The sequence below is a fragment of the Theropithecus gelada genome, chromosome 2 (assembly GCF_003255815.1).
Source record: "Theropithecus gelada isolate Dixy chromosome 2, Tgel_1.0, whole genome shotgun sequence".
NCBI classification, from domain to species: Eukaryota; Metazoa; Chordata; class Mammalia; order Primates; family Cercopithecidae; genus Theropithecus; species Theropithecus gelada.
In genome coordinates, this window is record NC_037669.1 from 103,239,770 (window position 1) to 103,255,808 (window position 16,039).

Below are 16,039 nucleotides of genomic sequence, written 5' to 3' on the forward strand. Positions count from 1 at the left end.
CTCAATTTTTAATAGCCAGTTGGATCAGGATTGTGGGAGAAAATTCTAGCTTGGGCATAGAGATTTACAGACTAACAGTATGACCCAGAAGAGAATATAGAATGAAATGAGCAAGAGCTGAAGCTTGAAAGCTTTGGTTATATTAACATTTAGGATGCTAGCTTATGAAGGATTCTGAAGGAGAGAGAGGAGAGAATAAAGAGGAAAACCAGGAGACACTAGTATTGGAGAAAGCTGAGATGAGAGTTTTAAGAAAGAATGTGTGTTTAGTGATAGCAGAAGTCCAGAAAAGACAGATGAGATAAGAATAGAAAAATTCTATTGGGTTTGGTAGTTAGAGGTCATTAGTGACTTTTGTGATGAGCAATTTCAATAAGGCGATGTGAGCAGAAGCCAGATTGCAGTCATTTGAAGAGAGTGAGAAGTGAGAAGGGAGGTGTGAGAAAGCTTAGCTGTAAAGAGAAGATAGGGTAGAATTGGACCAGGGTGAGATTTTTTGCTTGCCTTTTAAGGATCAGAAAGACTTTGAACCTAGTTATGATGAAGAGAGTGAACCAATAGAAGTAGAGAGCAAAGACCCAGAAGAGAGATCAGATGATTGGGAGAAAGTCCAGGGAAGGACATTATAAAATGGAGGGCGTGTATGGGTGTGAGTGTGTGTGATGGGGCTTGGGAGGGTTTGACTTTCAACAACAGAAGAGACAGCTCTTCCAGTAGAACCACAGGGAAAGTAAGAAAGAAGGGAAGACTGGGAAGTCTGTTAGTGGCTTTGCAGGGTGTGGAGGGAATGCCTTCTTCAGACCTTAAAATGCCTTCTGTCATGAAAACATTGGCACAGGAGGGGAAATACTAAAAGTATCAGAACTGGAATAATGAAAGAAGTGCTGAACTGATAAGGTCTTGCAGAGAAACTTTTTCCATTGATAAATCAGATCATTTACATTATATATCTTGGAAATACCTTCCTGTTTTTGTTGTTGTTTTTTAAATAGGCTACACATTGATTGGTACCCATTTTGTTTTTAAAAACCTTGTATGGTTCATTGTGCAGTAGTCTCTTCTTGTGATTTTGCTTTCTGAGGCTTCAGTTACTTACGTTTGACCATAGTTTGAAAATATTAAATAGAAAATTTCAGAAATAGTTTGTTTATTTTTGTTTAAATTGTGTGCTGTTCTGAGTAGCATGATGAAATCTCGCATCATCCTGTACAGGACATGAATCATCCCTTTGTCTAGTGTATGTACACAGTGTACGCTACCTGCTAGATAGTCTCACGGGAGCCGGCTCTGTTATCAGTTTGACTGTCATGGTATCACATTGTTTGTGTTTGAGTAACCTTTAGTTTATTTAATAATGACCCCAAAGAGGAAGAGTGATTCTGGCAATTTGGATATGCCAAAGAGAAGCCATAAAATTCTTCCTTTAAGTGAAAAGATGGAAGTTCTCAACTTAGTAAGGAAAAAAAATTGTGTGCTGAGGTTGCTAAGGTCTATGGTAAGAACGCATCTTCTATTCATGAAATAGTGAAGAAAGAAAAGAAAAATCTGTGCTAGTTTTCCTACTACATCTCAAACCGCAGAAGTTATAGCCAGTGTGTGTGATAAGTATATTATGATGGAAAAGACTAGATTTCTGAGTGGAAGACATGAACAGAAACATGTTCTGATTGATGTCAGTGGGATAGGGTTTGGTACCATTTGCAGTTTCAGGCATCTATGTGGGGGCTTGGAACTTACCTCCCTTGGATAGGGGGGAACTACTACTTAGAGTACATACATCCTGAAGAAATACACTTATTTGTGGTTCATTAGATACAGTACTTAAATATACATACCCTTCTCCTCCTCCCAGATAGTAGTCTCAAGTGAAATTCAATTTATGGATTATATTTTAGGGAAACAGCACTGCCTAGCCCATTGAGTGGATTCCTCCTACCTGTAGACCCATTGGATGGATGGAAAATTTAGAATATGATTGATTGGCCTCACAGGAGTCTCTGATTTGGAATGCCACCATGAGCCACAACAAATTAATTTTAGCCTGTTCCCCTCTGTTTATTTAACTGAAGCAGTAACAAAATCCACATTTAAATATCAGAAAGTTTAAGAGTGCTTTGGGTATTGGGCATCACAGAATATAACTAATCACATTTTACTTTGAGACATTTTTACCTCACTTGTTCCTTGTTTCAGGTAAATTAATTCCACAATGGAATAGTAAGGATGGGGATAGAGTGGAGATGGAGAAACTTGTTAGAATTAGAAAACTTGATGTATTGTAAGTGAAAGTACTAGGAGCCTGTTTGGAAGTGGAGGGAGTCTGTTGGGGTAGATGGAGAGGATGGATTCAAGGGATGTTGTAAAGGAAGATTTGTTAAGGAAATAGGAGGTCCTCAGACCTTGGGTTTGAACAAGAGTGGCAAGGTTCCATTTCTGGAGACTGGAAAATAAGGAAGCAAAGCCCGTTGGCTGGGGGAAGATGAGATTGATTTTATTCACTCTGGTTTTGGTGCTGACAAGACAGATGTTAGAAATGTAAGTTTTTATTTTGGTAGAGAAGTCAGAGCTTGAGATGCTAGATTTGAGTCATTCTCATTGGCTGGTAGTTGAAACTGTGGAGTAAAAAATGAGAGTAAAGGCTGTGTACAGTAAAAGGAGATATCTACATTTGGTTAGTAGATACCGTGTATAGTAAAAGGAGAAGATTGTCTACATATCTAGTTCTCTATTCAGAGAACTAGAATAGTATTATTTCATAGAAAAGAGATAATCTGTGCTAAGTTGAAAATCCTAGGATAATTATCCAAAGTAAGCTTTTATGATTTGTCTAAGGATATGCAATTATACTGGGACTATAAATATGTAAGTTGGAGGCAATGTGGTTAAGAGTGTGAACTGAAGTAAGATTCTTAGGATGTAGATCTTAGCTCCAATATTTGCTTGTTGGGGGAAGGCAAGTTACTTAACCCTTCTGTACTTCAAGGGGTTATTTTGTGGAATAAAAGAAAATAAGGCCAGGTATGGTGACTCACACCTGTAGTGCCACCACTTTGGGAGGCCGAGGCAGGCAGATTGCTTGAGTCCAGGAGTTCAAGACCAGCCTGGGCAACACGGTGAAACCTTGTCTCTACAAAAACAAAACCAAAAATTGTTTGGGTGTCGTGGTGCATGCCTATAGCCTCAGCTACTCAGGAGGCTGAGATGGGAAGATCACTTGAGCCTGGGAGGTCAAGGCTGCAGTGAGCCGAGATCACGCCACTGCACTCTAGCTTGGGTGCCAGAGTGAGAGCCTGTCGCTGCCCCCCGCCCCCAACCCTGCAAAAAAAGAAAGAAAATAAGGATTTATCCTTGCTAAGTAAGTGGTCAAACCATGGTAGATATATTATCTGGATAGTTTGGGTTTTCTATTGTGAGGTGGTTATTCAGATAATTTAGTTTAATTTTATAAATATCAAGAGCAAAGGTAAGATTTAGTACAGTTGTAATTGGATCCTGATGTATTATTTAATCATTATTTCCCAAACTGTGTTTCTTGGAGCATGACCTTTGAAGTATTATTTAGGGTTTATTTAGTAATGTGGTCAAGTCTGAGAAATACTATATATTCTATCCTCTTCTTTGAAATTCATAAAGCATATTATTAAGGACTGTGATTTTTAAAAAAGTTTAACTTAGCATTTTCCAAACTTGTTATTAATAGGTTATAAACTCCCCTTTATCCCATTTTATATATTAAATTTTATATATTAGAATTTTATGTATTTTAGTATTTATTTAGCTGAGGCATTTTTGATGCATTCAGTCTCATCTATTTAAAAAATTTAAATTGAGATATAATTCACATGCCATCAAAACCATTCACCATTTAAAAATATTGTTTTTTAAAATATATTTACAAAGATGCGCAACTATCACCTACCTAATTACATAATATTTCATCAGCGCAAAAAGAAACCTCATACCACTTAGCAGTCACTCCTCATCTTCCCCTTCCCCAACCCCTGGCAACCAGTAATCTACTTTCTGTCTTTATGTTTTTGCCTATTCTGGACATTTCATACACAAAGAATCATGCAATATGTGACCTTTTGTGTCTGGCTTCTTTGTCTTCACAAAATGTTTTCAAGGTTCATTCATGTTGTACCCTGTTTCAGTGCTCCATTTCTTTTTAAGGCTGAATAATATTCCATTGTATGGATAATCTCGCTTGTTTGTTCCTTCATCAGTTGATGGATATTTGGGTTATTTCTACTTTTCGACTATTATGAATAATGCTGCTATGAACATTCATTTACAGGTTTTTGTGTGGATATATGTTCCCATTTCTCTTAGGTACATATTTAGAGGTGGATGGATGGTATCACTGTATTTAACTTTTGAGGAACTGCCTCAGCAATTTACAAAGCAATTGTGCCATTTTACATTTACCCCTGTAATATATGAGCATTCTGATTTCTCCTATATGAGCATTCTGATTTCTCCACATGCTTGCCAATTTTGGTTATTTTTAGTTGAAAAACATTTTTTGTTATAGCCATCCTAGTGGATATCGAGTATCTCAATATGGTTTTAATTTACATTTCTTTAATGACTAATGATGTTGAGCATCTTTTTATGTACTTATTGGTCATTTTTACATCTTCTTTGGAGAAATGTCTATTTAAATCCTTTGCTCATTTTAAAATTATTTGTGTTTTTATTGTATCTCATCTACTTTTCTCAAATTCCAAAAGAACATAATACAAAATTCTGCTGGTAGAGGAAGTATCTAATGTAGAAATACATAAACCATAGTACATGTTTAGTTCTCTTTTCCTGGAAGTTCTGTTTTTTTTTTTTTTTTAGACTGAGTCTTGCTCTGTCCAGGCTGGAGTGCAGTGGCATAATCTTGGCTCACTGCAGCCTCCACTCCTGGGTCAAGTGATTCTCCTGCCTCAGCCTCGCAAGTAGCTGGGATTACAGGCTCATACCACCATGCCCAGCTAATTTGTGTATTTTTAGTAGAGACGGGGTTTCACCATGTTGTCCAGGCTGGTCTTGAACTCCTGACCTAGTGATCAACCCGCCTAGGCCTCAAGTGTAATCCCAAAGTGCTGGGATTACAGGTTTGAGCCACCGCGCACAGAGCCTTTTTTTTAAAAACAGTAATTTAAAGTTTATTCCAGTTATAATGCAGATTATTCTGACTTTAAGGTAGCATCATGTGGCATTCTTCTGAGTCCATTCCTGAGATACTCTATTATACTTTTATGTCTGTCCATTTTATGGATCCATGCACTCTCTGGCACTAGGGGGTCATCTGGATTTGGATCACATAGCAGTGAACAAATAGATAAAATAACTTTAGAAATAATTTTAAAGCAGGCAACCACTGTGATCTTAGAATATCAAGACAAATGCTGCCATTGCTGTTAATATTTGGATGATAAATCCTTGTTGTACATGCAACCTTAGGTGGTTTGAAGGGGTAGTGTGTAGGAAAATGAATTGTCAAAAAGAATACACTGCTTTGATATGGGCTGTCATTAGGTCCCATAATTGTGGCTTGCCAATGGCTTCATTGGCAAGTATCTGCAGTATCATCCCCAACTGAACCTGCAGAACATTGTGCTGGAGGATCATGGGCCAAAGCACTAAGTTCCTTATTAATCTGTCTTAGTGCCATGGTATGTGCTTGTCTTCTGGCTCCTCACTCTTGGTATGTGCTTAAAGATCTGGACAAAACTCTTGGTTACGCCGGAGGTGGGACAGCATTGTCTCGTCTCACACCGGCTCTGCCAGACACAAGCTGTTGGTATTGTGGAGAGGACTCTCACGACAGCTTCGTGTCTGGCTAACTGTAGCTGTAGCTCTGCAATGACTGAAGAGCAGTTTTTTGTGCTCTTCCTGATGGGGTTCCACCCCCAAATCCACAAATTCTTGTGAGCTGCAGTGAGCTACTGGCTCGAACTGGGACAGGCCACCGTCAGGCCGAGAAGTTCTTTCTTAGTGCCCTTTATATGATTCCTAATTATTCATTGAGTGATAAAGTGAATATTCTACAAATTTAAAAGTTCTGTGAGTTTAAATACAACCTAATGCATTTGTTCTGGGAGTGATCAAAGCCCATGATTTTCACTTTTTTTTTTTTTTTTTTTTAAACGGAGTCTTGCTTTGCTGCCCAGGCTGGAATGCAGTGGTGCCATTTCGGCTCACTGCAACCTTTGTCTCCCAGGTTCAAGTGATTCTTCTGCCTCAGCCTCCCGAGTAGCTGGGACTACAGGCACGCGCCACCATGCCTGGCTAATTTTTGTATTTTTAGTAGAGATGGGGTTTCACCGTATTGGCCAGGCTGGTCTTGAACTACTGACCTTGTGATCCGCCCGCCACGGCCTCCCAAAGTGCTGGGATTACAGGCGTGAGCCACCATGCCCGGCCTCAATTTTCGCTGTCATTTTATGTTTCCATTTGACTCAAGCATGTAGTGAGAAATGAATGTAATTGTATCTAAATATTTTTTTGTGTGTTATCATTTTTACTATAGGAAGAATAAATTTCTATAAATACGCAATAGGATATATCCTTTATAATCAATCTTAATATGCCTCGTATTTGGAAGCGTAATAATCAGAATCACTTTTAGAAACCTGGTCCTATGACCTACCTGACTTCAAGTAACTTCTGAACCTGAATTTTCAGTTTCTGAATTTCTATATTAACTTTATTATAACAGTTGGGGTCATATCAGCCTAAAGACTCTAAAAGTATTTAAATAATTTAGGCTTCTGAATACTTCTAATTTATATCTTATTCTGACTTTTAAATTAGCCAACCTATTTTGGTAAAATATATGTAACATGAAATTTATCATGGTAACTATATTGAAGTATATAGTTTAGTGGCATTACATTCATTTGCATTGTCATGCAACCATCACCACTATCCTTAAGAACTCTGTCATCATCCAGTACTGGAACTCTGTACTCATTAAATAGTAAGTCCCATTTCCCCCTACGCTCAGTCCGTGGCAACCACTATTCTGCTTTCTGTCTGTATGAATATGACTACTTTAGGTTTCTCAATAAGTGGAAGTATGCAATATTTGTCCCTTTGTGTCTGTCTTATTTCATTTAGTATAATGTCTTCAAGATTCATCCATGTAGCATGTATCAAAATTTTCTTTTTAAGGCTGAATAATCCAAAGTATGTATATGCCATAATTTGTCTATCCATTCATCTATTGATAGATATTTGGGTTGTTTCTACATTTTGACTATTGTGAATAATGCTGCTATGAACACTGGTATATAAATATATGTTGTCTCTGCTTTCCAGTTCTTTTGTATATATATCCATAAGTGGAATTATTGGATCAAATGGTAATTCTGTGTTTTAGCCAACTTTATTTTGTTTTGTTTGTTTGTTTGTTTGTTTGTTTGTTTGTTGAGACAGAGTTTCACTTTGTTGCCCAGGCTGGAGTGCAGTAGTGCAATCTCGGCTCACTGTAACCTCTGCCTCCCGGGTTCAAGTGATTCTTGTGCCTCAGCCTCCCGAGTAGCTGGGATTACAGGTGTGCACCACCACGCCCAGCTAATTTTTTCCATTTTTAGTAGAGATAGGGTTTCGCCATGTTGACCAGGCTGGTCTTGAACTCCTGGCCTCCACTGATCCGCCCGCCTTGGCCCCCCAAAGTGCTGGGATTACAGGGGTGAGCCACCACGCCCAGCCTTTACTGTGAATTTAGTTAAATCTTGGTTGTCCTTTATTGTTGTATCCCATTTGTTTTGTATGTATGAGGTGTATATTAAAATGATTCTGTAGCAGCTCTTTCATGTGATTGTATTCTGAGGTGAAAATGCTGGTGTTAACTACCTAGAAGTGTGTTTTATGTACCCATAATTGTCTATTCAAAAATAATTTTAAAATATATCATAATATTTTGTCTACTAGGTTGGAATCAGTGTTGGCTCCTTGCTACTCCTGCTAATCCATGTTCCTTCAAGCATCTAGTAACAAGTATAGAAAGAACCAGATAAAGTAGTTTTAAATCCCATTTATTTCTTTTAAAGCATGTAGTTTTAGTCGCCTCTCTTCAACACAGTCTCCAAGGGAGGTAACACTGAGTTGGCTAAGTAACAAAGGGAAGGGTGTTTGTGTGTCTCTGAAGCCCATGTTCTTTCTGTTCCTTTCCTTTTTGTAGTTAAAAATGTCTTATTAAAGAATATATTTTAATTATCTCTAAGTTGGGTTTTGTGAAGGAAGTCTCATTTTAGTATAGATTGTACAGAATTGGCCACAGACAAATCTTAGAAAGATAAAATTGGCATTCTTGAATTAAATTTCTAAAGGAAGCTTCGGGTACAAAGCTAATATACATGTAAATGAAAATTCCTGCACACTGATAGGGCTTTCTTAAAAAGGTTTGAAAGTTTTGATGCTTTGTGATTTTAAAATATATTTGCTATCTACTGAAGCATAAAAGCCTTGAAGTGTTTTCTTATTTAAAAAAAAAAAAAGAAACTCTAATCAGAAAGTAGTGCCTACTGATAGAGGGGAGAAGAAGGCAGATAACTTGAAGCAGAGCATAGGTTTTGAAAAGATGGAGGCCAGTGTAAAATTCATGGGAGAAAACTAATTGCTCTAGATTGTTAGTGGTTACAGCTTACGGCTGGTAGATTACAATTTACTTTGCAGGGGTTTTTCTATTGAAAGACCAGTTACACAGACTGGGAAATTGCCAAAATTGGAATAGTTGAGTAGCAGTTAACTATTTAACTCTCTCTGCTTCTTAGAAGCCTGCTATGACTTTGCCAGGTGAAACTAATTTCTCCCTCCTACATGCTTCCTTCCCATAAGCATTGTGTTTCTGTATCCTTCAACTTTGTGAGTTGCTTTAGGGCAGAGCATATCTTACTCTGTATTTTCAGCACCTAGCATAATTGCTTACGTGTAGTAGATCCTTTTAAACAGTGGCTGAGTTTATTCTTATGAGACTTGGGCACAAATATAACAAAATGGGAAGACAACAACTATTATCCAAGGGAATAGTCTGAATCAGAATTAAGATGTGACCAAGGACAGAGGAAACCATTCCACTACCATATAGAAACCAGACAGTAGATTTCTAAGTTTCACGTGGCACATTAAGCTACTTCCTTATCTCATTTCCTTGATACTGTGACCTATGCCCTGCAATTCATTTGTTTTTTTAGCAGACATTAAGGCGTAAAAGTTGTGGGGTGAGAGAAGCATGGAATTTTAATACAACATAATAAAGCCACAATAGAGACATGGGTATAGAGCCTTACTTTATGAAAGAGGGACTGGGAGGAATCTTCATAGAAGGTAATATTTTACTGAATAAGAGAAGGGAGAACAGCTCCTGCCAAACAGTTTGTGAAGAGAGGCATAACAGAACACAATAGAGTCCAGGAATGGAGAGAGATGGGATACATCCAGTACACATGGAGCAAGTAGAGTAGTCTCCACCACTCCCATCCATGGGAGATACATTCCAAGCCCTCTAGCAGATACCTGAAGCTGTGGATAGTAGCAAAGTTGATTGCTATCAATCGGAACACGTTTCTGTTTATGTTTTCCACCTACAAATGTAATGCCTTTTCCATCTTAACTATCATGAACTGTGGCTGTAACTTTTGCAGTTTGAGGTGCGGCAGCAAATCTAGCGCAAATTTCTTTTTCCTTCTTCACGATTTCATGGATAGAAGATTTGTTCTTACCATAGATCTTAGCAACCTCAGTAGATGATTCTTTTTTCTATTAAGGTTAGAATGTTCACCTTTTCACTTAAAGGAAGCACTTTATGGCTTCTCTTTGGCATACCTGAATTGTCAGAATCACTCTTGCTCTTCAGGACCATTATTAAATAAAATGAGGATTACTCGAACACGATCACTGTGATTTGATAACTGAGGCAGCTAACAAGTGGGTAGCATAGACAGGATGGATATGCTCAACAAAGGGATGATTGACGTCCTGAGAGCTTTTATCATACTACTCCGAATGGCGTACAGTTTAAAACTTATGAATTGTTTATTTCTGGAATTTTCCACTTAATATTTTTGCACCTTGGTTAACCATGGGTAACTGAAACCACAGATAAGGGGGGGACTACTGGACTTGGAAATAAGGTGGGGACCTGACTGTGAGGAGCCTTATTTCATTTTTGCCTTTCTTCTTTCTGTTCTTCCCTTTGTGCTATTCTGTGGAGTTTTTGCTTTAACCATAAGTAATAAGGAGCTGGTGGAGGATTTTGTGCAGTGGAATGACGTGTTCAGAAATAATATGTTTTGAAAGGCTGATTTGTCCATCATATAACCATATAGAAGATAAATTATAAGGCAGATTCTGGAAGTAGGTAGATGGATTTGGAGGTAATTGCAGTAGTGCAAACAAGAGATGAAGAATTCCTATGGTATGATTCCATTTATATGAAATGTCCAGAATAAGTGAATGCATAGATACAGAAAGTAGATTAGTGGTTGCCAGGAGCTGGGAGGAAGGGTTAATGGGGAGTGCCTACTAATGGGTACCAGGTTTCATTTTGGGGTATGAGAATGTTCTGGAATTAGTCATGATGATTGCACATCCTTGTGAGTATACTAAAAACCACAGAATTGTATACATTTATTTATTTATTTTTGAGACAGGGCCTCACTCTGTCATCCAGGCTGCAGTGCAGTAGCGTGATCTCAGCTCTCTGCAGCCTCCACCTTCCAGGTTCAAGTAATTTTCCTGTCTCAGCCACCCGAGTAGCTAGGGTTACAAGTGTGCGCCACCACGCCTGGCTATTTTTTTTATTTTTAGTGGAGACAGGTTTCATCATGTTGCCTAAGCTGGTCTCAAACTCTTGGCCTCTTGTGATCCTCCTGCCTTGGCCTCCCAAAGTGCTGGGATTACAGGCATGAGCCACTGCATCGGAATTGTATACATTTAAATAGTGAATTTGATGATATGTGAATTCTGTCTCAATTTTAAAACAGAGAGTTGGGGAATGGGGAGATGAAGAGTTCCTGAAATGAGCGGGAACAGTGAGAATAAAGAAAGCTGAGATGGGTTTGATAGAGACTTAGTGGTGGAGAATTGTCGGTACTTGGAGACTGATTATTGGCAGTGTCCAAAGTGAAAGAGAGGTTGGCTCTGAAGTTTCTAGTTTATATGATTGAATCAATGGGGAAAAAATGCTGGAAAAAGAGTAAGTTTGGAGAGGCATATGACAAACTGTGTGAAAGTGTGTTGAGTGTGTAATCAAACAAGAAGTTAAAGGTAAAGGCCCGGATTTGAGGAGAGACTTAGGAACTAGAGAAAAAAATGAGTTTATAAGAGTTGATTAAAGCAATCAGTCAAACTTGCTGATAGATAATATCTTGTCCTCCCCACCCCTTTTGCACAGTAATGTCCCATTTTTTCTTTATTTTCAAATCTGGTGTACAGGTTGTTTTTGTTTGTGTTGTATAAAGCTGAGTTTTATATTACTTTTCAGGCAGAGGCAAGGCTGGCAGCAAAACGGGCTGCCCGGGCAGAAGCAAGAGATATACGCATGAGAGAACTGGAACGGCAACAAAAAGAGGTAATTTGAGGGAATAACCCTAATTTCATGTTTGTTTCCCTGAAAATCAGTGCTTGGCTAGTTTATTCTGATGTGAATCTGGTTTCCTTTGAAACACTGAGAATAGTATAAACTCATGTATGTATTTTATCAAGCCATTCTGTGCCAGCAAATTAAATGTGATATTTGTTTTAAGTAGTGACAGCAAACACATATAAAGCTATTATCGTGTACATTGTTGTAAGTTATTAGTATTATGAGTGCTTTACTTATATTAGCTAAGGTAGCTTTAGCAATGATAAAGTGTAGTATAGCTCTAATTGTCCTAAAATTTGGATTAATTATATTATGGTATCTATATGGTAAAACCTTGTAAAGTCATTCAGACTTACAATTTTAAAGCATATTTAATAATAGAGGAAAATATGTAAGAATATGAGATAAAAGCAAACCAAAACAATACAATTTGTAGAACCCCAATTTTATGTTACAAAATCCAGTATCCATATATAGCATCAAAAACTACTAGAAAGAAGTGATTATCAATACTGTGGTTTGTCTATGGTGGAATTATTGTTGGTTTTACTTTCTTTCTATACTTTTCTGTAATTTACAAATTTCCAATATGCTTTTATAGAAAAGGAAAACAAGAAAAAAATTTTAGGAATAGGCATATGGAAATTAGGCTGATTAAAATGAAATAAATATGCTTTTACTTTTCTGGCATTGACTTGGTCCTGAAAAGTCCCATAATAAATATTTTTGATGTTGTAGTAGTATGAAGGGGCAAAAGCCTGTGGGACAGTATTAAACACTTTCTTTTGATTTTGGTGGTGAATTTTCTGTGAGCAGGTTAAAAAGCAATGTAAATATTTTATGTTGTCACAGCTCAAGAAAAACACTAAAATTGACATGTTGCTAATTTTCTTTTAACTTCATGTATAGTTTCAAATATGGAATGCAGTTCTCGACTTGAAATGGAAGTGCCGCAATCTGTTGTCTTTTTACTGCTAAAATTATACTAAATATAATAATAAGTGAATGAGCTGAGGTGGAGGATCACTTGAGCCTGGGAGTTTGAAGTTACAGTGAGCTATGATGGCACCACTGCACTCCAGCCTGGGCGACTAAGTGAGATCCTGTCTCCAAAAAAACAAATAAATAAATAAGTGAATGAGACAGTTATTAAATGTAACTTCTATTTACAATTCTCTTAACTACAGGGAACCATCCGTCTCTTATTATTGAACATATTTAGCTTACTAATTTTCTGTATTTTGAATGTGTAACTTTGAGTCAGCTATCATTGCTCTTTAGGGAAAATGTGTATGATTAAGGTTTTTGGAGAATGCAATATGTTAGAAACGATTTGGTTTATGAAACTTTTGCATTTCTAGCACTCTCATCATTCCTTTGATCGGAAATGGGGACAGATTCAGAAGTGGCTGGTAGGCCAGTATTGCCTGTACTGCATGTTGTGATCAGTTGCTGAAATAATGCAGTCTTGAAGTAAAACATTAACTAATCGTTTGCAAAGTAGGAGTGTTTGGCCTGTGTGAACCTAAAGGTCAGAGTGTCTGTTCTGTCTATAGTGGACCAGAGGTATATTTGGAGTCCAACCATTTTGTGTTGTAGTCAGTATCCTCACCTTCATCTCATGAATGCTCCTGATCAAGAAAGAGTGAGAAAATGAATGTGTTTTCTTTTTATGGATTTGTTCTTTTCTTCCCCACTTCTCTCTCCCCTTTTTTAAAAAAACTAAGTCCACATGGTCTTCATTGAAAGATGACCTAGGTAATTCTTTCATTTCCTCTGAAAATTACTCTTATTATTGTCAACTCCTTCAGGTCCTTTTTAAGTTCTCTACCACTACTCTCAAATTGTCAGCTATAAAAGCAAATTATGAATCAGTAAAATGTTAGTTAATGTGAATCATTCCTAAATTTGAACTTTTTTAAAGCTTGGTAAGTTCCCCACTGTCTCCTATTACAGGGCTTCTTAACTTGTATATGACTAGGCTTGGGAGATGGGGTATGAAAGCCTTAGATTCTACTGCAGACTTTCAAATGTAATTATTTTTATGGGAAATGCCCACAGGTATTTTTGTTGTCAGATTCTCAAAGTAGTCTGTAATTCCTAAAGGAATTACAGAACCACTGTCTGATTGCTGCTAAACAAGCAACTTTCCTTCTTTTTTTTTTTTTGAGACGGAGTTTTGCGCTCATTGCCCAGGCTGGAGTGCAGTGGCACAATCTCAGTTCACTGAAACCTCTGCTTCCTGGGTTCAAGTGATTCTCCTGCCTCAGCCTCTCGAGTAGCTGGGATTACAGGCGCCCGCCACCACGCCCAGCTAATTTTTGTATTTTTAGTAGAGACAGGGTTTCATCATGTTGACCAGGCTGTTCTCAAACTCCTGACCTCTGGTGATCCACCCACCTCAGCCTCCCAAAGTGCTGGGATTATAGGCGTGAGCCTCCATGTCCGGTCTAAACAAGCAACTTTATGAGCAAATCTCTTCTATAGCAGCATTTTAAGGTACAAGCAGAATTTAAATATTTATTACTATAATGACTTTTAAATTTAAAACTTTATTGTAATTCTTGTTGTGATAGTGTTTTAGAAAAAAAGAGAAAGAAGATGTTTGGTTACTTAAAATTAAATGACCCCTCAGGTATGTGTGTGTTATTTTGGAGTGGAATCTATCCTTTCTTGTAACTAGAACTTGCCTAATTAATTTTATTTGAAGTGTCTTCTGCATGTAATTGGGTTAATATTATTGATGATGCATTAAGAATGTTTTGTGTGAATAAAAGAAATCATTTTTGTTGGGAGCTATGGCTTGTACCTGTAATCCCACTACTTGGGAGGTCGAGGTAGGAGGATTGCTTCAGGCCAGGAATTTGAGACTAGCTTCGGCAACATAGCAAGACCCTGTCCTAAAAAAAATTAGCAGGGCTTGCTGGCATGAGTCTGTAGTCCCAGCTACTCCAGAGGCTGAGGCAGAAGGATTGCTTGAGCCCAGGAGTCCAGGCTGCAGTGAGCTGTGATCACGCCACTATACTCCAGCCTGGGTGACAGGGCAAGACCCCATCCCTTAAAAAAAAAAAAAAATCACTTTGGCTTGCAAAATGTCTTTGGAAATGTTAATTTGTTCTTTTAATTATGCATTATAATTCTAAAATTAAATTGCCTAAGATAAGTCTAATGTTTGATTTCTGTGTTCACAGGCCAGGAAGATGAAATTTTTCTTTTTTATTTTACTTTATTTGTTTATTTTTGAGATAGAGTCTCACTCTGTCGCCCAAGCTGGAGTGCAGTGGTGCGATCTCGGCTCACTGCAACCTCTGCCTCCCGGGATCAAGTGATTCTTCTGCCTCAGCCTCCCGAGTAACTGGGATTACAGGCACTTGCTACCATGCCTGGTTAATTTTTTTTGTATTTTCAGTAGATACGAAGTTTGACCATGTTGGCCAGGCTAGTTTCAAGCTCCTGACCTCGGGCGATCCACCCACCTCGGCCTCTCAAAGTGCTGGGATTACAGGTGTGAGCCACTGCGCCCAGCCAAATCTTTTTTTTTGTTTTGTTGTTAAACCTCTGTGAAATGTATGTAGTTTAGGCAGTGAGTATGCTAGATTTTCATCGAAAGGGGTGACCTTTGGGCTAGAGTTTTAAAATTCAGGTAGTGACTAATCCAAGTCTTGAGATTTATAGGCAGGACTTGGACATGCAGAGAAAGTGGCATTTCTTTACAGATGGAAATAATTATCACTTCTAACCCCTTCTGGCACTTGCTTTTACCCTGTTAAAACTGATTCTTTGGGTCTGGGCACAGTGACCCATGCCTGTAATCCCAGCACTTTGGGAGGCCGAGGCAGGTGGATTACTTGAGGTCAGGAGTTCGAGACCAGCCTGGCAACATGGTGAAACCCTGTCTCTACCAAAAATACAAAAATTAGCCAGGTGTGCTGGCGGGCACCTGTAATCCCATCTACTCGAGGAGGCTGAGGCAGGAAAATCGCTTGAACCTGGGAGGCGGAGGTTGCAGTGAGCCAAGATTGTTCCACTGCACTCCAGCCTGGGCAACAGAGTGAGACTCGGCCGGGCGCAGTGGCTCAAGCCTGTAATCCCAGCACTTTGGGAGGCCGAGATGGGTGGATCACGAGGTCAGGAGATCGAGACCATCCTGGCTAACACAGTGAAACCCCGTCTCTACTAAAAAAAAAAAAAAAAAAATACAAAAAAATAGCCGGGTGAGGTGGCGGGTGCCTGTAGTCCCAGCTACTCGGGAGGCTGAGGCAGGAGAATGGCATGAACCCGGGAGGCGGAGCTTGCAGTGAGCTGAGATCCGGCCACTGCACTCCAGCCTGGGCCACAGAGCGAGACTCCGTCTCAAAAAAAAAAAAAAAAAAATACAAAAATTGACTGGGTGTGGTGGCATGCACCTGTAGTCCCAGCTACTCGGGAGGCTGAGGCAGGGGAATCACTTGAACC

The 16,039-nt window shown here is 38.6% G+C and overlaps 1 protein-coding gene and 1 pseudogene across 11 annotated transcripts in view; one reads left to right on the plus strand and one right to left on the minus strand.

The window, feature by feature from the left end:
- LRRFIP2 (LRR binding FLII interacting protein 2) overlaps window positions 1-16,039 on the plus strand; it is a 130,845-nt gene that overhangs the window by 42,366 nt on the left and 72,440 nt on the right. For 10 of the 11 annotated variants that reach the window (XM_025376036.1, XM_025376038.1, XM_025376039.1 and 7 more), the window contains exon 4: window positions 11,483-11,569. In XM_025376036.1, coding sequence (XP_025231821.1) covers window positions 11,483-11,569 — 87 coding nt within the window. Of the gene's footprint in view, window positions 1-11,482; window positions 11,570-12,945; window positions 12,997-16,039 lie in introns of all 11 variants that reach the window. The other variant, XM_025376035.1, reaches the window with a different exon arrangement.
- LOC112618362 lies at window positions 5,200-5,665 on the minus strand (annotated as a pseudogene).